At 39.2% G+C, this 22,018-nt stretch overlaps 1 protein-coding gene across 1 annotated transcript in view; it reads right to left on the bottom strand.

Moving 5' to 3' along the window:
* Positions 1–22,018, bottom strand: part of GRIK2 (glutamate ionotropic receptor kainate type subunit 2) — a 521,506-nt gene that overhangs the window by 3,896 nt on the left and 495,592 nt on the right. Inside the window, exon 15 of the mRNA XM_069973610.1 lies at positions 15,176–15,426. Within this exon, the coding sequence (XP_069829711.1) occupies positions 15,176–15,426 (251 nt within the window). The remainder of the gene's footprint in view (positions 1–15,175; positions 15,427–22,018) is intronic.

The raw sequence follows: 22,018 nt of genomic DNA, 5'->3' as shown, positions 1-22,018 counted from the left end.
GAGTTTAGTCTGTTTTTTTCCACCAGCACAAGTCTGAAAATCTGCCTTTAGGAGACTATACCTGGATTTCTGGTAAGTTCAGTTTGTTTTACAGCCTGATAATAACAACAAAAAAATATTAAATGTATATTGAACACTTGTTTTATATAACTTCTACTGTTGATTTAGACAGTGGCATTTTAGCAGGCTGTTTGTTAAATCTGTCGCACTTAAAGAGTGTCTAGTTTTTTTATGCAAAGTTTACACCAGAATTTTCAGCCACATTCAGGTGCTTTTTTGTGTGTGCAAAATTAAGTACGCCCCTTTTTTGCATAAACCCTACCCCTTTTTCATGCCAGTGTCTAAAATGCATAACAAAGGTGGAGAAAAGGCATGTGCGCCACTTTTTCACCCAGAAGTCTGAGCCACTGAGCTCGAATAAGCATTTTTGCTCATCTCTAATGCAAATGGGATATCTGAACAGCAAAAGTAAATTCTCTTCAACTTTTGAGAATTATACTTAAGGATAGGTTCACACACAATGGATCTGCAGCAAATTTAATGTTGCAAATTTGCAGAGAAATCCGCTGCGGATGCTTCCCATTATAGTGCTTAAAAAAGCATTATATTGTAATCTGTATTCTTCTTCCGCTTCTTCTTCCAGCTATTCTTCTGCTATTAATACAGCCTGAAATGCTTTGCGCAAAGACTCCGTTAAAACTGCCTTTTGAAGCCCTTGACGATGACAAATGTGCTAAGCGTTTTTGGTTTCGATTGGAATTGCCATTTTTAAGAAATTTACGTTTAAAGACCCCTAATTTCCTATAGGAAATAATGGCCACACAGTAAAGCATTAACAGCCAATCACAGCACATATGTAAATAGCTGAAATATGGCAGCCAATAGAAATTCAAAAGTCTGGTCAGTCAATGCCTTACAACATCTACACAGTCACATGTCCACTATTGGCCTTAACTGTTTTGTGTCACTGACATGAGTAAGATTGTCATGGTAACCGAACAATGTTCTTTACCATTAAAAGTTGGTGAGTCAGTGCTATAGCAGAGGTAAGTCAGTGATCTGGCAGAAGTGAGTCAATAAAGTAGCAGAGGTCAGTCAATAAAGTAGCATAGGTCAGTCAATGATGTAGCAGAGGTCAGTCAGTGATGTAGCCGAGGTCAGTCATTAAAGTAGCAGAGATCAGTCAGTGATGTAGCAGAGCTGATACCCGCATAATACAGTAGAGCTGAGTCAGTAATGTAGCAGAGCTGATACCTGCATGATACAGCAGAGCTGAGTCAGTGATGTAGCAGAGGTGAGTCAGTGATTTAGAAGAGGTGAGTAAAATTAGCTTTTAAAGTGCCGGTACCAAACTTGCTCTTAAAGGGCCAGGGCCAAATTCACTTGTAAAGGGACAGTACCAAAATCGCTCTTAAAGGGACGGTACCAAAGTAGCTCTTAAAAGGGTAGTACCGAAGTCGCTCTTAAAAGGGTGGTAACAAACTCCCCTAAAAGGACAGTGCTAAAGTAACTTTTAAAGGGACAGTATTAAAGTTGTTCTTAAAGGGCCGAGACCAAAGTCACTTTAAAGGGACAGCATTTAAGTTAGTTTTCAAAGGGTGGTACCCAAGTCACTTTTAAAGGGACAGTACATAAGCTGGTCTTAAAGGGACAGTATATAGGTCATTCTTAAAGGGTTTGCACCAAAGTCACTCTTAAAGGGACAGTACCAAAGTCACTGTTAAAGGGGCGCTCTTTTCAAGCAGGTATTTCTCTGGAAATACAAATTTAGTTTCCAATGAGATTCCATACTCAATTGTCATCCCGCTGCGAGTATGTAAAAGTTAACTCCCCTTAACTCCCTGTGACCTGTTACATACATTACCGGGTCCACACTCCGGCTTGCTTCGGGGGCTCCTGGCATCTCCCGACGCAGTGAGCTGCCCCGCTGCAGTGCACTAAGTGGTTGAGTGGGATGTTCAGAAGCCAGGAGCCCCCAAAGCAAGCCGAAGTGCGGACCCAGTAATGTATGTACCGAGCCGTGGGGGGTTAAGGGGGCTAACTTTTACATACTCACAGCGGGATGACATTTCCGCTGCGAGTATGCAATCTCATTAAAAGTGACAAAGATTTCACAGCAAACTCGCAGCATGAAATCTGCTGTGGATCCGATACGTGTGAGCCCACCCAAAAGCATAATTTCATCAACGTATTATACACTTGATCAGCTTATTTGTTTTACTGTGGGGGGGAAAAAATGCATTCATGCTATTCCTGCAGTTAATAGATCTTTCAACTTTGACTTTCCAGCTTAACAGCATCATTTTGATATCTGCAAATTTTGAAGGCAATTTCTGCATTCTTTAAACAACGTGTCACCAAACCTTGAAGTCTTGTTATAAAGTCCCCGTAAATGTGAGTGTTTTCTTTGCTACCAGGACAACAAGCATATTAAGAATTTATATGTAGCTAAATAAATTATGCGCCGGTGATTAGATTTTATTTTGAATCCTGCATTTATTCATAATGGATCAATTTGTTTTAACTAAATCACAAAGGGAAACAAGGCTTATGCCTAGACAGGACCAGACACAAAAAAGGATTGTCAAAGGTTTGCGATGGAACGCAAATTATATTTCTGTTTTTCTTTGTAGAAAAAAAAAAGAAAAGTTCTAGTCATTCACTTTAAATAAATTGAATCTTTTACTTTGCTCTTTGATACCGTTTCTTTGAAAGACACTTTCGAAATTCAGAATGAAAGTGCAAGGTTTGTTCAGAAGTTCATTACCTCTAGCACTGCACGTCAGATATTGTTTGAAACCTTGTTAAAATGTCTAAAAGCAATAATGGCAGTAATCTCGCAGCTTATAGCTTGTGTTAGAGGTCAATGTTTTCACATTTTCTAGAACATATCAATCAAAACGCTTTCCATTTTGACTGAAGTTAGCCCTGAATGCATATGAGGCCCTCCTGTGGGTTTCTTTTCTAATAAGCTTCTGTCTCTACGGGCTACTCCTTCTGGGAATTTGAATGATGTACTGCACAGTTGGAGATTTTCAATCGAGTCTTATAAAGCTAGAGGCAGTAACCAAATTTTTAGGGAATGTTGACAAAGCAAAGAATCTTTGACAACCTACTCTGAAAAGGGAATCAGCGTGAGACTAACTGTACTTGTTGAGTAAAATAAACATTCTCATTCCGGTTTAAGTCGAAAGGCAAAAATGTAGTATTCTGACTTTTTCATAGGTTTCAGGTTTGGGCTGCTGTATTTTGCTAGGATAATTTGTTTGAATTCTATTACTACTACTACTACTACTACTACTACTATATAAGTAAAATTACAGTAAGTGGTAGTATAAAGCTATGTTCACACAATGTTTTTTTCTTTCTTTTTAAAATTATGTCCAGCATTTTGAAGTAAAAATCAGAGCCGGTTCCAGCCTCAGCAGGCCCCTCATACATCCAATGTGCCCCCATAACACACATAATTAACCACTAATATATTGAGACACCACTAACATACACAAACACACATTACTGACACAGACACTGACTGAGTGACACATTGACTGACTGACAATGATTGACACTGACAGACTGACACAGACATTGACTGACACTGCCACACTCGGACACTGACACAGACATCATTTATAGCTAAGTTTTCTCCCTGTTCCTCTCTGTCGAGCTGCTCTCCACACTGTAAGGTTGAGGACCTGTGATCAGGATTTTCCTTCTTTTCTCTCTCTCCTGCTCTGTCTTCTGATGTTCAGCCCCCTCACCCTGCACTACATTGAGCAGGCTAAACATTAGAACACTGAACTCCTCCCTCTCTCTGGGCCCCTAGAGGGGCACAGGGTAAGCCATGTGCTGACGACAGCCCTGGTTAATTATAAAATCCATTAAGTCTATTGCATTGAAGTCAATTACATCTCAGCAATAATGGACATCTTTTTATATAGAAAAGGCAGCCACCTTTTCTCTTTTTTTGATGTTGTGTGAACATAGCCTAATGGTGCAGAATTCATTTGACCTATTTTTATATTTTCTACATACATAATCTAGCTCTTTAAAATAATCTTTTTTAACTGTGCAAATCTGCAACCATTTTGAATGATCCAGTGCATTTCAACATATATGTAAGATAAGGAAATATGTATCCAATCAGCATGCATCCTCACTGGACCAGTTTGTGCAGAGCAAAGGGACATCTGACGTCACATCCTGCATTTTTTTTGTGCTGTTACCAAAGACCAAATGGCCTTAGTGATGGAGCCAGTAGTTTCCCAGTAAGTGAGACACCTAGTGGCTGAATTTATTACACTGTATTTCATATAGAAAAAAAAGCAGTAAAATAAATTGTAAAGATGTAACATATTACCTTCCCTGCTGATTTAACATTTTTTTTATTGGTAATGCCCATTTAACCCAGGGAGTTTTAGATTCAATTTGTGAAAGGGAAAAATGTAGTCTCTATTTCTAGTTTACTGTTAAAGGGGTTGTCCAGCGTGGGGGCTATTTTTTCATATGGCCGGGGAGGAGGTGGCTGAAAGAAAAGACGTCCACTCACCTCCCCGGTTCCAGCGGCGGGTCCCGAATCGCGTCGCTCCGGTGCCCCGTTCCCGGCCGCTTCCGGGTGTCTGACACGGGCCCGAGACGTGACGTCTCAGGTCCGCTCAGCCACTCAGTGAAGGAGGTGGGATCCCGGACCAACATGATGCGGGACCTGCCGCTGGAACCGGGGCGGTGAGTGGACGTCTTTTCTTTCAGCCACCTCCTCCCCGGCCATATGAAAAAATAGCCCCCACGCTGCTCCACTTCCTGCCGTTCCTCCCAGGATGTTGGTAAAAGCTGGATCCAATCCAGTTTCTTAGGATTGGATCCAACTTTTCCCCAGCACCCGGGGTGGAGCATTGGCTCCTCTAATGCCTTAAAACTCAAAATGTATACACAATTTCTTCCATGGCTCCTTTTGTATCTAAAATCTTTTACACAGCCCACACAGCCTCAGAGATAGCTCCTGTCAAGACTGAAAGAGTCACTGTTATTAAAAATACCTTTTGACATGTCATCAGTAGAGATGAGCGAACCGGGTTCGGGTTCGAGTCGATCTAAACCCGAACGTTCGGTATTTGATTAGCTGGGGCTGCTGAACTTGGATAAAGCTTTAAGGTTGTCTGGAAAACATGGATACAGCCAATGACTATATCCATGTTTTCCACATAGCCTTAGGGCTTTATTCAACTTCAGCAGCCAACGCTAATCAAATGCCGAAAGTTCGGGTTCGGATCGACTCGAGCATGCTCTAGGTTCGCTCATCTCTAGTCATCAGGAATGCCAAAAGTTATTGATCGCAGTGGTCACTGTGACCAGTAGATATAGCCCGATGACATGTCAAAAGTTATTTTTAATGACGGGACTCTTTTTTTCTGTGTGAACAGGTAAAAAACTGCATTTTTTTTGCAAAAGCAGGTTGTAAATTAGGAGCATGTTCATTATTATTACAATGAATTATGATTATCATCTAGTTTCCCATTGACTTTAATGGAGTGCATTATTACATAGAGGCTATGTTCACATAATGTCTTTTTATGCAATATAATGGCTGTTGTTTTTAACCCTTTAAAGATAGAAACAATTTTCATTTTTGCACATTCGTTTTCTCCTCTTTGTGCTTAAAAGCCCATAGCGCTTGCATTTTTTTTACCTAGAGACCCACATAAGCCCACTTTGCAATGACATGCATAATTTTTGCATAAGGTATGCTGTGAAAGCAGAAAAAAGCAGAAAGCAGAAATTATGTGCGGTAAAATTGAAAATAATTTGGGGGGTGGGATGGGAGGGTGTTTGTATTTACGTAGTTTGCCCAAAGGTTAAACTGACATGTTATACATGTTCCTCAAGTTGGCATGATTACAACGATATGTAACTTGTGTAACTTTTAATTTGTTTGATGGCTTTTAAAAAGTTAAAATTAAATGTTCCTTAAAATTGCTATATGACCACATTTATTTTTTTTGTCTATGGGGCTGTGTGAGGTGTCATTTTTGGCGCCATGATCTGTGTTTTCTATTGGTATTTTGCTTGCTTATATGTGACCTTTTGATCACTTTTTATTACAATATTTATGGATATGATGCTTACGCTGTTTACCATGCGAGATCAGGATCATGTGATAATTTAATAGTTTGGGCAATTACGCAGGTGGCAATACCAAATATGTTTATTTATTTATTTCTATTTATAAAATTGTAAAAGTGATGTGATTCAGACTTTGGCTATGTTCACACAACGTTTTTTTCAGCTCAGTTTAAAATTACGTCCGTTATTTTGAGTCTAAAATAACGGACGTTTTTTGAATCCTTGCATCCCCTTAGTGCAATGATGGGTGTTCGCACATTATTTTAGTTTGGGGTTACTAATTGGCCTTTGGTTGTGGCTTAATTGAAAAATCCATTGAATTTAATAGTAAAAACGGAGAAAGAACGGTGACAAAAGAAGAACTGTGTGTGAACAACTAATAAAAAACGTCCGCTACTTGCAAAAAACATCCGAAAATAATGTTCATGTTCATTATTTTGACGTCCGCGACAAAAACGTCCGTTTTTCAATGCATTCAAAGCATTTTTCAATGCATGAAGTCAGTTAAATTGCTGCAAAAACTGAAGTTTTTTTTAACCTCTTAAGGACATAGGACGTACCGGTACGTCCTATGTCCTCACTTGCACTTCAAAGCGGGGCCGCGCGGCGGCCCCGCTTTGAAGTGCCGCGATCCCGGGTGCCGCGTGTAGCCCGGGACCGCCGCTATTAGCGGGCACGGTCTGATCGCCGTGCCCGCTAATTAGCTAATCGGAGGCAGCTGTCAAAGTTGACAGCTGCCTCCGATTACCGGAGGCAACGTTTCCCTGGTGTCTAGTGGGGGAGATCGCTCCTCCGGGACCTTGTCCCGGAGGAGCGATCTCCGTTACTGATGCCGGCCGGGGACGCGTCCAAGATGGCGCCGTCCTCGGCTCGGCACTCGTTTACTTCCGGCTGCAGCAGCCGAAAGCAAACGAGTGCCGATCTCATGGATCTCTGCAGCATATCTATGTTGCAGAGATCTCAATGAGAGATCACAGTGTATATACTAGAAATCCCCCATGGGGGCTTCTAGTATATGTGTAAAAAAAAAAAAAAAAGTGTTGTTAATAGTAAAAAGCCCCCTCCCCTAATAAAAGTCTGAATCACCCCCCTTTTCCCAGGTTTTAAATAAAAGTAAACAAATAAATAAATAAATAAACATGTTTGTTATCGCCGCGTGCGTAATCGCCCGAACTATTAATTAATCACATTCCTGATCTCGCACGGTAAACGGCGTCAGCGCAAAAAAATCCCAAAGTGCAAAATTGCGCATTTTTGGTCGCATCAAATCCAGAAAAAATGTAATAAAAAGCGATCAAAAAGACGTATATGGGCAATCAAGGTACCGATAGAAAGATCAAATCATGGCGCAAAAAATGACACCTCGCACAGCCCCATAGACCAAAGGATAAAAGCGCTATAAGCCTGGGAATGTAGCGATTTTAAGGAACGTATATTGGTTAACAACGGTTTGAATTTTTTACAGGCCATCAGATACAATATAAGTTATACATGTTATATATCGTTTTAATCGTAACGACTTGAGGAACATGCATAACAAGTCAGTTTTACCCCAGGGTGAATGGCGTAAAAACACATTTCCCCCAAATAAAAGAAATGCGTTTTTTTTTTCAATTTCACCACACTTCGAATTTTTTTCTGGTTTCGCAGTGTACTTTATGCAAAAATTCAGCCTGTAATTGCAAAGTACAATTAGTGACGCAAAAAATAAGGGGTCATGGGGGTTTCTAGGTGGAAAAATGCAAGTGCTATGACCTTTTAAACACAAGGAGGAAAAACCGAAAACGTAAAAACGAAAATGGGCCATGTCCTTAAAGGGTTAAATAGCGAAATCGGACGTTTTTTCTCCATTTTTGATGTTGTGTGAACATAGCCTTTATGTCCTATAAGCAAACCTTTTGGAAAATGCTAGAAAACATTTCATGCCTAGCACATGCTACATTTTGTTAAAACACCCAGAACTCAGAAATTACTGATAATGTGATAATTAGGGCCATGTTCACACAACATATGTTAAGCATAAACCATGGCCATTGTTGCAATTTGCTACAATGACCGTATGATTTATGCTAAACATACATTGTATTGGAATGAATGGAATCCCGGCCGGAATGTATACGTGAACATGGCATAGGGCTGTAAATAATGTATATGATAATTATTTGCAGCCATAGGTTATGTTTACATGACATTTTTTTTTGTCCATGTAATTTTTTTTTTAATTGATGTCCGTTATTTTTCGGTTTGGCCACTTGTCATTGCAAAAGTGGCTGTTGGTACATTATTCTGGCTTAGATGGACCGATTGGCCTTTATTTAGTGTATCTTTATTTGGAAAGTCCATTGAATTATATAGTAAGGGAGGTGAGGGGGCTTTGGAAAAAAAAGAAAAATTGTGTGTAAGCAACTAACAAAAGTCTGTTGTTTGCAAAAGACGTCCGAAAGTAATTGTCATTAACATTATTTTGATGTCTGTGCAGACAACGTTCCTTATTTAATACAGACGCCTTTTAACTTTTTTTTACTAAGTGTAAACATATTTATGGATGGTTGTGTGTTCACCTCACCCACTCCAAAAAAAAGCTGTTGTGTGAACATAGCCTATATGTCACTATTGACTATTGCTAAAATCTACAGTGTGTGTCTCAGTAAATTAACTGACGACTGAATTTTATTGAATTATTTAGAATTGGGTATCTATCTATCTATCTATTTATCTAAAGTTATACTCATTTTTAAATACTACATAAGCACCACTGAGCAATAAATGTGCGAAGTGTACAGTAACATTCTCATTCAATATAATAATGCACCATCTTGTGGTTAGCAAAAAGGAATGCAAGAGAAAAAAAAATGTTCTGAACGCTTCTCTAACCTAAAAGCGAAAACATTCTCTTATGCCAGGTTCTTCAGTCTAAAGCCAAGAGATTATAACAAATTATTTTTGTGCTGTATATCTTAGGCAGTTGCTCAGTGACCCAATAGGTGAGGCAGGGGTTGTTAGGGGTGTAGATTTTAAAGCAGTTTTAAACCCAAAGATAAGACTAGATCCAGAAAAAAATCTAAAACAACAGCAAAAATAAATATATTTTCTGCTAAAATAGAGAGAGAGAGAGCTAAAGCTTTTCATTATAGTTTTTTAGAACCCATAGAAACACACATGCAAACATGCTTCAAATCTCCACTGTGGGGTAGTAACATTACAGAAATTAAGGTTGCATGCATGTCTGCATGTCCGTTTTTACATTTAGGAGATACTGATTAGGAAGTGTTTCAGAAAGCTTCAGGAAGCCATTAATATTTCCTGACCCTAAAAACTGAAGAGAAAAAAATATCCATACTTACCTGCTGCATGGATGCAGTGATGCTCCCCTCTGGATTGTTCAGAGCATAATGCTGTCCCCAGCCTCAATAGTGATTGGCAGGGTGGGGAGATAATGGCTCCCCGTCCTGTCAAACACAACATCACATTTAATTGTATGCATTTCTGATTAAGAGCGTATTCAGGTAAATGGGGGGGCACTTGCCCAGGTGCAGAAGCTGGCTGGTCTGGCTAGTTGTTCATCTGGAATTCCGGGCATTTTCTGGATGCTCACTATTAGCTGTCTGGAATTCAGGATGTTCCAAAAAGCTTTTATGGGCCATCCATATCAGAATTCTGAATAAAATAAGGAAAGGATCTTGAATTTCCTGACCTATTTTCTTGAATGGACACCCTTCAGGGCTATCATTTCCTGACATGTGCATGGGGCCTTAGGGACAGTGTGAGTGTGTGTCAGTGTGTGGTAAAAATTAAAAATGGTTAAAATGGGCTAAAATATCACTTACAAGAAAAATTATGGGACTACTATTTTTTGTTTTCTTTTAAGGCAAATCCTTCACATACAATATATTAAATTAATTTTAACATCTGAAAAAATACACTTTTCATCCCTGTTAAACCATTGGTTAGAATTCTTTGGGACCTTCTAAAGTTCATCATGTAATGTAGTTTTTTAATGTATAGCTATTGGCTATTATCTAAATGCAAATTGTCACACCTGTGTCTGTTAGGCCATGTTCACATGCTGGGGACTTTGACTTAATCTACTGACATTCCACCAGGCATGCATGTGATTGGGGTTTTTATTTTAAACCTCATTCACATGCTCTGAAAACATATGTGAAAATTAATTGGCACACTGTGGGTTATAAAATGTATGCTTCATTATTTTTGCAGATTAAGCAATAAAATGTGGTAAACTAGCTTTACTGAATGACAGTAAGGCAAATCAGTGTGTGGTGGCTATTAAACAACAGAGATCCAAATATCAGCTGTAAAGTTCTGCTGCAAATATTTTTGAGTATTAAATGTATTTGAAAAAATGTTTCACTTGACATGCCTTCAGGAAACCATCAGTTTTTTTTAGGGTCAGGAAACCATCAGGATCTCCTGAGCAGAAAAAAAAAATCTATTTAGTGTTAGTATTTCTGGACGCTTTCCTGATGCACATCACTATGCAATGTAGGGCTGTTGGTACACAATTCTAGTTTAGGTGGACTAATTGGCCTTTGGGTGTTTCTTTAATGCAAAAGTCCATTGAGTTATATAGTAAGGATGGTGAAAAGACGTTAAAAAAGGAAAAACTTCGTGTGAACAACTAAAAAATAATGTCAATCGTTTGCAAAAGACGTCCTAAAATAATTGTCATGATCATTATTTTGCCATCCACGCAGACAACGTCCATCATTTTATACATCGAGTCCATTGGACGTCCATCATTACATTGACTTCAATGCATTGCATTGAAGTCAATTATATCGCGACAATAATGGGCGTCTTTTTAAATAGAAAAGGCGGACAGCTTTTTTTAAATTTTTTGATGTTGTGTGAACATAGTCATACAACAATTTTTTCCCCTTTTTTTTTTTTGCAAGTTATAATTTGTTGTGGTCTCACTGCTGACATTCCCACCAATTAGGAAATTGAGTCAGACGAAGAATCCCTATAGTTACTCTTCCCCTCTAAATAACTATGGATAAAAACTGTTAAGGTAACGAAATTCTATAAGGTTGGTGAGTAGACAAAAATATAACAAAAGAGAGAAAACATAAAATGTACCTATATAAATTCTACAAACATAAAAAAATACTAGTTGTTATGAAGTTGTGAAGTAAAACAAAGTACTGAAATTATCTACACAAAAAAATTACAGTACCATCTAAAGGACAAATGTGCAAGACCCATTTTCTGCACACTTTACTGATTGTTACAAGACAATTTAAAGTTCCCTTCAAGAACGCCTTACTGTATCTAATGACAAGAGTCTTGTGTACCTTTTATCAGAAATAAATGGCAAAGATATCATGTTCAGTATCCTCAAAGTCTAAAGGTAACTTATTTGTTTCAAAAATTTTTACCATCCGTTAAGACAAAATAGAAGTGTATTATATTACTTATAACTTTATAGTTATCCAAACAAGGCAATATCTATATACATATATATTCAATTGAAAGAAAAAATAGACATGGCCACACATCATCCAAACTGCTTATGAATGACCATCGGCTTCTTAGCAACATTCCCTATTAACAATCAGAAGTTAGTTACGTTTTGATCAAATGGCATAAGCCAACACACACCATGTCAAGGTTCCTCATAAAGTGTGGGTCCCTAACTTAAAAATCCAAAGGAAGATATCCAGCACCCAAGGCGAAGATAAAAAAGATTGTCTTTATTGCAAAATCATCACCGGTACAGGAACAGGTAACTGTACTTACGAATTTTGGTGAATAACACACCTTGTTCACAACTCAGTATAGCAAAATACTCCTAGCCTCCATATATTTATAGGGCTGTACAGTCACGTGATTAATGAATTAAAATTATACAAAACACAGATTAAAAAGCGCATGTTCACAGGATACAATATACATGGATGTTAAAAAGTATAATCTAATATAGATACCGTATATACACCAATCAGTTACATTATCGATATAAGATTGTACTTTTTAATATCCATGTATATTGTGTGTCCTCTGAACTTGTGCTTTTTAATTGTGTGTTTTGTATAATTTTAGTATTATAGTAGTATTTAGTATTTGGTAGTATTTAGCAGAATTTTGCTATACTCAGTTTTGAACAAGACGTTTTATACGCCGAAACGCCTCAACTAAAGTTATCTGTTCCTGTATCGGTGATGATTTAGCAATAAAGACAATCTTTTTTTATTTTTGCTTTGGGTGCTGGATATCTTCCTTTAGATTTTCGTATAGGGGCAGAGATTCCAGGTCTTTCCGAGCACCAAGTCAAGTTACCAGAGCCGGTGAGGTGACTGCTACTCGACTGTGCTTAACTTAAAAATGGTGCAGCCCCACACAGTGACCACCACCATTACAACAACTGCATCATGGGAGAGAGTAGCCCAGTTTCCCAGCAGCCCCAGTTATGCCAGACATGGGCCCCTGGGCTCTTGGCCACACCACCTACAGACACAGTGCCACCACAGCAATGGCGGCCACAATGGAGACTGACACCATAAAAACAAGGAGAAACAGAAGGAAAAAAACTCATACCTTGTACTCTCAGCCAGTGAATGTGCGCCCCTGAATGTAATATTCAGGCAGTAGATAGTAAACCATAAATGGAGTATCAATAAAAACTATTATTGATTGGAGGCTTCAAAAATGACCATTAACCTCTGGGGGTTAGTAAAACCGGTCAAGGGAGGATCAGCACCCAGCAAATTTACAATTACCGTATTTTCCGGCGTATACCCGCCTTATACGCCGGAAAATGTTAACCCCTGTCTTACTGCATCCCTGTTGCAGTAAGGCAGGGGTTAACTGCAGCTAAACTAATGAAAAAAACAAACAGTTAACTCACCTGGGCCCATTCCCGGCCTTTGCGCGTCTTCTCCTCCACTCCCGTTGCCGGCGCAGCCAGTGTGATGTACACTGACTGCGCCAGTAGTGCCCGAAACTCTCCCCAGCAGCCAAGCGTCTAATCGGAGACGCTCGGATGCTCGGGAGAGCTTCAAAAGAATGACAGAGGCTTCGAGTACTTCCGGAGCCTCCCGAAGCCTCTGTCATTCTTCCGAAACTCTCCTGAGCAGCCAAGGGTATCCGATTAGATGCTCGGTTGCTCGGGAAAGCTTTGGGCATCCACGACGCAGTCAGTGTACGTCACACTGACTGCACCGGCAACAGGAGTGGAGAATAGGCACGGAGGCTGGGAACGGGCCTAGGTGAGTTAACTGGTTTTTTTTTAAATGGTTGCCCCATACGGCAGGGATGCGGGCCATTTTTTAGCCCCCCAGCCATATGGAGCGACCATATCTGGCGTTTAAGACGACCCCCGACTTTTTTTAGGGTTAAAAAGTCGTCTTATACACCGGAAAATATGGTATGAATTTCTGTAAATTCGCAAAAAAGAGGCATGAGATTTGATCCGAGCCCAGTGCAATGCAAGCTGATGGGATTTTCAAAAACTCATCCAGATATAGAGGAAAACAGTTACATGGGAAGGAGTGTGAAATTTAAAAAACTGCAGCCAGGAAGAGACACATTATATGTACTGTCTATTGCCTTAGAACTACACAAAGATTGAGATATATTTTTTTTCCCCCAAACCCTGCAAACAGAAACAAGTGTTTTTGGTACTACACCTTAATAAAGCAAAATTCTCACTGGTAACTCACCTAACCTTTATGTTATAAAAGGAGATTACAGGTATTCAATCAATCCTAATCCCTTTATCAAAGTGCTGCTTTCACTCTTTTCTTTTCTTCTGAGCACTATAAGATAAAAAATGCAACATTGAAAGCCGACGAAGAAAGACTGATTGAGGATGCGTTTACACCTACAGGATCTGCAGCAGATTTGATGCTGTGTTCAGTTATTTAAATGAAATCTGCTGCAGATCCTGTAGTTGTGAACGCACCATGAATCTGTTTCATTCCCATTCAGATTACCTGGGAAAATTTTGCTTTATTAAGGTGTGCCAACAATGTTTTTTTTTTTTTAACTTGTCAAGGTTAGACTGATTTAGCAGTATAGAAAAAGATCAATGTTGATCGGAGATGTAGAATAATACAACAAAGTTATTAAAAAGTAATCCAATGGGCATGCCTACTCACATGAATCTGTAAGTCATAAAAAAATATATACATATGAATGTATGTGATGTCTTAACCTTTGCAATCTATAAAATAAGATGTAACCATAAAACCACAGTTCTCAATGTACTGCACTTTGAGTCAGTGTTATCAAAAGGACCTTCCTTCCCACTCAGCTTGTCTGTCGCTTAGACGGGACACCTCTGTGGGTATGTCAGCAGATACCATGGCATAGTTTGGCCTGTTCACTTTTGCAGACCAAATCTAGTTTACTGATGTCTATTTTTAAAGGGGTTGGCCACTTTATAGTAAAATAGTTCAGTGTACAGTATTAGTAAGTGTAGTCACTGTATTTACTGACAGCAGCTTCCTGTGTACTTCTTAGAACTAAAATGAGGCTCTCCTCCTCCAGGTGGTGTGCCCTGCTGTGTGGTGAGTCTGTCCATTAGATGGCCAACATGGAGGAGCATGTGACCATTCCCCGCCCTCTGTGTCCTCCATAGGCATATACAGGTTCAGTGGTGGACATTGAGGGGCGGGGCATAGTCACATGCTTCTTCATGACCGCCATCTTTTGGACAGACTCATCATAGAGCAGGGCAGCACAGAAGAAGAGTCTGATTTTAGCTCTATGGGGTACACGGAACTGCTGTCAGTAAGTGCTGTGAGTACACTTACTAATACTGTACACTGAACTATTTTACTATGAAGTGGCAAACACCTTTAAATATATATTTTTATTTTGCAGGGCTCAACAGCATTGTCTACTGTGTTAAAATTAAATTATCAGTTTGGAAACAGACAAAAGTCCATTAGCCTTTTCTAATGTGGACTTTCAGGAAACCAAAACTTTGTTTATAAAATAATATTTATGTAATTTTCTCAATTTTACTCATTTTATATGGCATTATTTTAAAAACATGTCACCTGAATCAATGGCATTAAAAAAAACTTACCTTTTCTAATTGAGCATTTTTTTTAGACTTGTATAAGAACTCTCCAACAGCAACAAAAACAGAAAGCACCAATCCAGCTGCTAAAACAATGAAAATGCCACCAATATTTTGTACTCCTAACGCACTAGCTTCTTTACTTTCTTCCTCTGGGCAACCATTTCCTCGCCACCATTTCTCTTTCATCATATGGAGTATTCCTTCTTCTTGAAGCTGCAAAATGGCTATAGTTATTTTATCTCTGTACGGAGAACCTACAAATGATAAGACAAAAAAAAATGTTTTTAGTTGTATTATAGATTTCTTGTCAGCTTAAGAAAATCAACTCAATTAAATAATTAAATATAAACTGATTAACCCCTATATTCCCAAAGTTATTGTCTTGTCGCATTTAATTATATCTATCAATCGGCTATACAGATATATTTTTTTCTTTAAATACATAATTGTTTTTACTTTTTTAATGAAAATTTTTTTTAGAATTTTACAAAATTTTACAACCATGGCCTTAAAGGAGAGGTCCTGCGAGTTTTATTACAGTATTGTATTGCCCCCCAAAAGTTATACAAATCAACAGTATACACTTATTATGGGAAATGCTTATAAAGAGCCTTTTTCCCTGCACTAACAACTGCATCAAGGCTTCACTTCCTGGATAACATGGTAATGTCACGACCCGATTCCCAGAGCTGTGCGGCTGTGGCTGCTGGAGAGGATGATGGCAGAGGGATGCTCAGTGTCCCTCCAGTGCCCTGTGTCCCTCAGTGTCCCCCTGCCATCATCCTCCCCAGCAGCCACAGCCTGGGAGTTGGGTCGTGACCTCACCGTTTTATTCAGGAAGTGAAGCCTTGATGCAGTAGTAAGTGCAGGGAAAAAACACTTTATGTGCATTTCCTGTAATAAGTTTATATTGGTGATTTGTATAACTTTTGGGGGACAATACAATACTTTAATAAATATTTTCCCCAACAAAGCACAAAAAACAGTACACAACAGAACATATGTATACCAGCCATACATAAAGCATTGCAAATATAATAGTAAAGATGAGTAATTGTCTTTGTTATTGTTGTCCACTTGTAATGGATTCCTGTCCACCTTTAGTGGCCTCAATCTGTGGACAAATGTCTGATAGATACACCTCTATCAGACATTTGTGGCATGTCTTTTGATCATGTCCCAAATATCTAGATAGAAATACCTTTTTAACATTGTTTCTTTTTTATCAAAACATCATAAAATTATTATAATTCACATAATATGATTCATATTTTGCCTGGTCCAGCAGTGCACATGTGGACCCCACATCAGAGAGTTGTAGGGCATAACATCTCATATTGCTGAGCAGCTTTAGATTGTTGCTATAAGAGCATATAATTAAGGGAGTATTACAGAACCGTGATTAAGAACCAGATGGTCCAAAGAGCCCCGGCCCGGTAAGCAGAAGGAATCTCCCCTTCGCGATATCATTACGGGGGTGGGGGGCAGATTCACCCACTAGACACCAGGAATAGGGGAAAATAATACATTTAAATGTAGCTGTCAGTTTTGACATCTGCATTTAAATATATGATTAGCGGGCCCAGCGATCAGACCGCGCCTGCTAATAGCCGTGGTCCCGGGCTGCACATAGCAACCGGGGCCGCCACACGGCCCCCTCTGAACCACCCCCCTGCATCAGGATGTACAGTTATGCCCTGATGCGGGAAAGGTTTAAGGCTGTCAGAAATCACTACACCTAAATCCTTATCTTCTCAAGTGTTTGCTAACGTAGAACTGCTCAGATAAAGGATTCCTCCTAATCTGGATTATGCAGTTCTGTTCTAAGAAACAATGCCCTGAACCTGGAAAATGTACAACAGGCTATTAAACTGATACAATGCATGGAGGATGTAAAGTATGAGGATTAAAAGAATTAAGGGTTATAGCCTTCTTGGTAAGATGGCTTTCTGACCTTCTAAAGCCAGTTTACAGCTGTCAAAGGTGGTCACAATGGCAAAAAGAAAAAAAAACAAAAACTGCTGATCAGGTTGTATTTTAAAATCCGTGTAACTCCCATTAACTTTAATGGATATTGTGCAAATAGGCTAGCACCCTGAGCCACTATGTTTATGCAACGCTGGGCGCTTTCTCTTTACCCTGTTATTTGATGTGTGCAGAATCCCCAGTATATTTATATGAGATGCTGGTGGATACTGCTGTTTGTTGTCTCCTGGTGGTAAGAAATGACAGAGATAAAAAAAAAAAAAAAAAAAAAAAGAAAGAAAACATTCTTTAACTTCACCCAATAGGACATTGATACTCTGCAGGGGGAGTTTGAGGACAGAAGCTCTATATCACTGATCTCCCACTTGTTGCACTTAGCTAGAACCCAGATCAATTGCAGTTATGAGACTTTGTCCCCTTTGAAAAGTCAGAGAAATCATGGGACATGTAGGCTGTAGTAGAAGAACCTTCGAGAGAGAAGAAAAAGGATGGCAGACAACCCATAAATGGCTCTATTAAATTGGATATGCTCTATGCATACATAAGACCCTATTCTGGAGTACCTCTTTAATTTGGTATAACAGCACAACATTAGCTTAAGGCTGTGTTCACACCACACAACATCTTTTTATGCAAAAAAAATGAAGCTGTTTTTAAAATAACAGCTATCATTTTACAATGACGGTCGTCAATAACGTTTATGATCCTTATTTATGGCCTTATTATCAAACAATATTATCAAACAACTGTGTGTAAATAGCTTAAAAGTAACTGTCTGGTTATACTTTGTCTACTTTGGGTTTTAGGTGACACTTTTGCCTTTTGCTACTTGCAAAAAGGTGTGGGGTCTCTAAAATGAGCAATATGTACTAACCTGCCCTAAAGATAATGTTCAAAAGTCTGTCTCATATACTGTAGTCTGATGTAATTTTACCTGGTATGTCCAGGGCCATTATATCTCAGGCGCCTCTCACAGGGGCTGGGATGTGAGCGTCTGATGCCACTCCACCAATAACATACCTTTCTGCAGCTGATTCACTCACAGCAGACTCCCTCAGGCTTATCTTTTATTAAAACCTTTCCTTAGTAGCCACTCCATGCTTCCAATCTATTTCCAGTCTATCTACAGCACAAGGGGTCAATGGTTGCCATGTGGCCTCAACCACCATAATTTTTGTCCTCAGCCAATAATATTTTTTTTTGTGCTACAGAGCCATCTAGTGGCAACTAAATAATATGCAGTTCTTTCAGATGGAGTCAAAAGAAAATACAGTTTCGACAACAGATCCGTAAGAACATTCCATCAGTCTTGTTTTTTTTTATCTACAGAGCCACATGAGAGTATTTTGTTTGTAGGAGAAATTGTACTTTGTAATGATCATTTTTATTTTCCATGAAATATTCTGTGACTTTTGCTTTGGCTATCCAGAAATTATGGAAATTGTTTTGCAACATATGGAGGGCCGGCAGTTTTACACATGTGCCCTACAGGATCTGTATGGGCAATCTCTTGTTCATATTGATCAATGTAATATACAAAGTAAGGCTATGTTCACACATCATTATTTTTAAAAAAAGAATGGACGCTGATTGCAATGAAATCAGAGTCTGTTCTTTTCTGCAGGGGCGACATTGCATTGAATTTAATGCAATGTCACCCGCTGTGTTCCGACATTGTAATTTTAACGCCTGTTAAAATAATGTACCAGCCTATTATTTCCGGACGCTGTTTGCCAAACAACGTCAGGAAACAATAGCTGTTCACACAATGTAAAGTACAGCGGACGGCCATACTTTACATTGAGGTGAATGGTTAATTGATTTATTTATTTTTAGTAGTTGTGTTGACCAGGAGGTATAATTGACATGATATTCCACTGGTCAGATCTTTGTGGTATTCTGGTATTATTTTTCCTTTGCATAATCACTTAAAAATTTTTTTTTTTGTGACAGCCATAACTTTTTGAGTTTTCAGCCACCAGTTGTATGAGGGCATGTTTTTGTGGAATGTGTATTAAATTTGTGACCTTTTTAAAATATATATATATATATTTTTTTTCTTTTTCTTTTTTGACTAAACACTGACATTTACATACTGATAGACTGTGGGCCCCACAAGTTTCCATAGCTGGCAGATCCATAGGCCATGATTTGGCCTTCCACTGTGATGGCATCTATTGCAACCCCCTGATCATATCACATGGATGAAAATGGGTGACAGGAGGAGCCCTTTCCCTCTGTCATCCCTGTAGATGCAGAGATCATTACCGTATCTATTGGATTAAACTTTCAAGACCAGCACCAGTACCTGCCTTGGCAGCTTTAATATGAGCGTAACTGTGATTTACGTCACATCATTGATTACGTGGGCTCTGCTACTGAACCTATGGAATCATGTAACAGCCACTGCTCACCATGATGTACTGGTATGTTATGGTGTGCCAAGGGCTTAATAATTATATAATATCAATAATAAAAGTATTATTATTATTGTTATTGTTGTTGTTGTTATTCCTTTGTCTACCATTCCATAGGGTACTTTTACAATGACTGGAAAACCCTTTGAAATAGCGAAAATTCTAAATTGCATGAAATAACTAGCTGCCATAAATATAAATCTAACAGGATTCTAACTATAAATGTCTTACCACAAGGATATGGCTGAGGATTTTATAAAATAGCTTTGATTGTGGTGATTTGCTGAAGCCTCAGGCCAAAAATAATTTAATTTTTTTTCTTTCTTGAGAACAAAGTGAAATGTTATTTATAGATTTTCAAACATTGCATCCAAAAAAAACCAAAGGGATCCAATCCTCAACAAAATCCCAGTAGTAAGGCTGGAAGATAATTCACTAAATTTATATGTTTCCTTAAGACCTTATTCATGTTCTAAGCTTCACTGAACTATTGATTAAAATGGTATTCCTAGAGCATAAAATGATGTTATTGAAAGCACTTCTGACAGGAAAAGAGACATCTTGAAAACACCAAGCCAAATAAAAGACAAAAGCATTTACGTTAAGAAAATGTGTAAGTGCCCTGTCTTAAATTCTGCTCACATCAGCTTCTTTTTCAGCTTCCACTGCAGATTCGGTAATTTTTGCCAGAATAAAACAATGCTGCATGCAAGGCTATTTCCCTGTCAAAACAAGGGACACCTTATCAGAAACTGATAGGCCGGGTTCACACGTCCCGTATCCACAGCAGATTTTATGCTGCGAGTTCACAGCGAAATCTGCTGTGGATACCTGCCCATTCACTTCAATGGGATGACATACTCGCAGAGGGATTGTAATCCCGCTGTGACTATGTCAAAGTCAGTGTCCTTAACCCCTACGGCTCAGGTACATACTTTACCGGCTCTCTGATCCGGCTTGCTTCAGGTTGCTCCCGGCATCTCCTGGTGCTCAGCCAATCAGTGCGCTGCTGCGCAGCAGCGCACTACGTGGCCAAGCGGAATGTCCCTACACTGGGAGACGGGGACCAGGCAAAGTATGTACCTGGGCTGCAGGGGTTAAGGGCACTAATTTTGAGTATGTCATGCCATTGAAGTGAATGGGCAGGTATTCAAACTGGCAGCATAAAATCCACTGCGGATGAACCCGGCCATAGACAACATATAGACTATGTTCACACACAGTAAAATAAAAGCTATACTGTGCTGTTCTTGCTTTTGCCAAAGGTTTCTCCAATGTATCTAATTTTAACATTTTGCTGCTGAAATTGTTTCTTTCTGCATGTATTTACAATCCAATTTCCCTAAAGTGAATCTATAGGCACCGACGACCCCCCCCAAACCATTGGTATCCTTGCATTGCCATTGCATGCCATGGTCATGGGGAGATGCTTCTCCCCTGGTGCCTGTACTTGCATAAAAAAGAAATTTTATTCTGGTGGCACAGTGCCAAAGAGGCTGGGCCGAGGCCTGCAGCGTCTTTCTCTTCTTCAGAGGCTCACGGTGATCCATTCCAGGGAAGAAGATCAAGAAGGTGAGAGGCAGGGAAGAAGAAGAGAGAGAGGCGTTGCAGGTGCCCCAAAAAAAAAAAAAACATTTACCTTAGATGCCGGATCACACTGCATCGGTAAAGGTATGTATTGTATTAGATGCTTGTATGATCTGGATACTGGCAGCATGAATATAAGCTTATCTAAGCTGACAGTTTCCCTTTACATACTTTTAATTAATATTTAGGGTTCAGAATTAGGCTATACAGTGGTGCCTTGGATTAGGAGCATAATTCATTCCAGGACTGTGCTTGTAATCCAAATCCACTCTTAAACCAAAGCAAAATTTCCCATAAGAAATCACTGAAATGCAGACAATTGATTCCACACCCCAAAAATAATAATTATTTATTCTGAATAACATGTAAAACTAATGAAATAAACATTTAGAAACATCTGAATATGTGATAAATTACTGTACAGTATAGCAATCAGCATGTGGAGTATAATATATAGTAACTGAATAAACCTGAAAATACAGCAGCAGTTTGTAGATACAGGATGGAACTGCAGATCCCCATAATGGAGAGGATAGGAAACGCAAGGGCTGACAGAGACTGCAGGGAGCATGAAGGAATGAGCAGGGCAGATGTGGGCACACTATAGCAGCTCTCTCTGTCTGGGGAGAGAGAGGTTACAGCTATGCAGAGATTACCTCCACAGTCCTGTCCCCTGATGCAAGCCCCAGCCTGGATCTGCTATGATTTGGAAGGTGAGGGAGACTTTCTGGGTCAGTGTCCAGTGCTGTAGACCCCCCTGTGCAAACCATGCCCCTCCCCCACTCACACTCCCACCTGGTATAGGAAGCTCCTAAACCAAAGCAATGCTCTTAAACCAAACCAAAACACTCTTAAT

The sequence above is a fragment of the Dendropsophus ebraccatus genome, chromosome 6 (assembly GCF_027789765.1).
Source record: "Dendropsophus ebraccatus isolate aDenEbr1 chromosome 6, aDenEbr1.pat, whole genome shotgun sequence".
NCBI lineage: Eukaryota > Metazoa > Chordata > Amphibia > Anura > Hylidae > Dendropsophus > Dendropsophus ebraccatus.
This window is presented reverse-complemented; position numbering and strand designations above follow the sequence as displayed.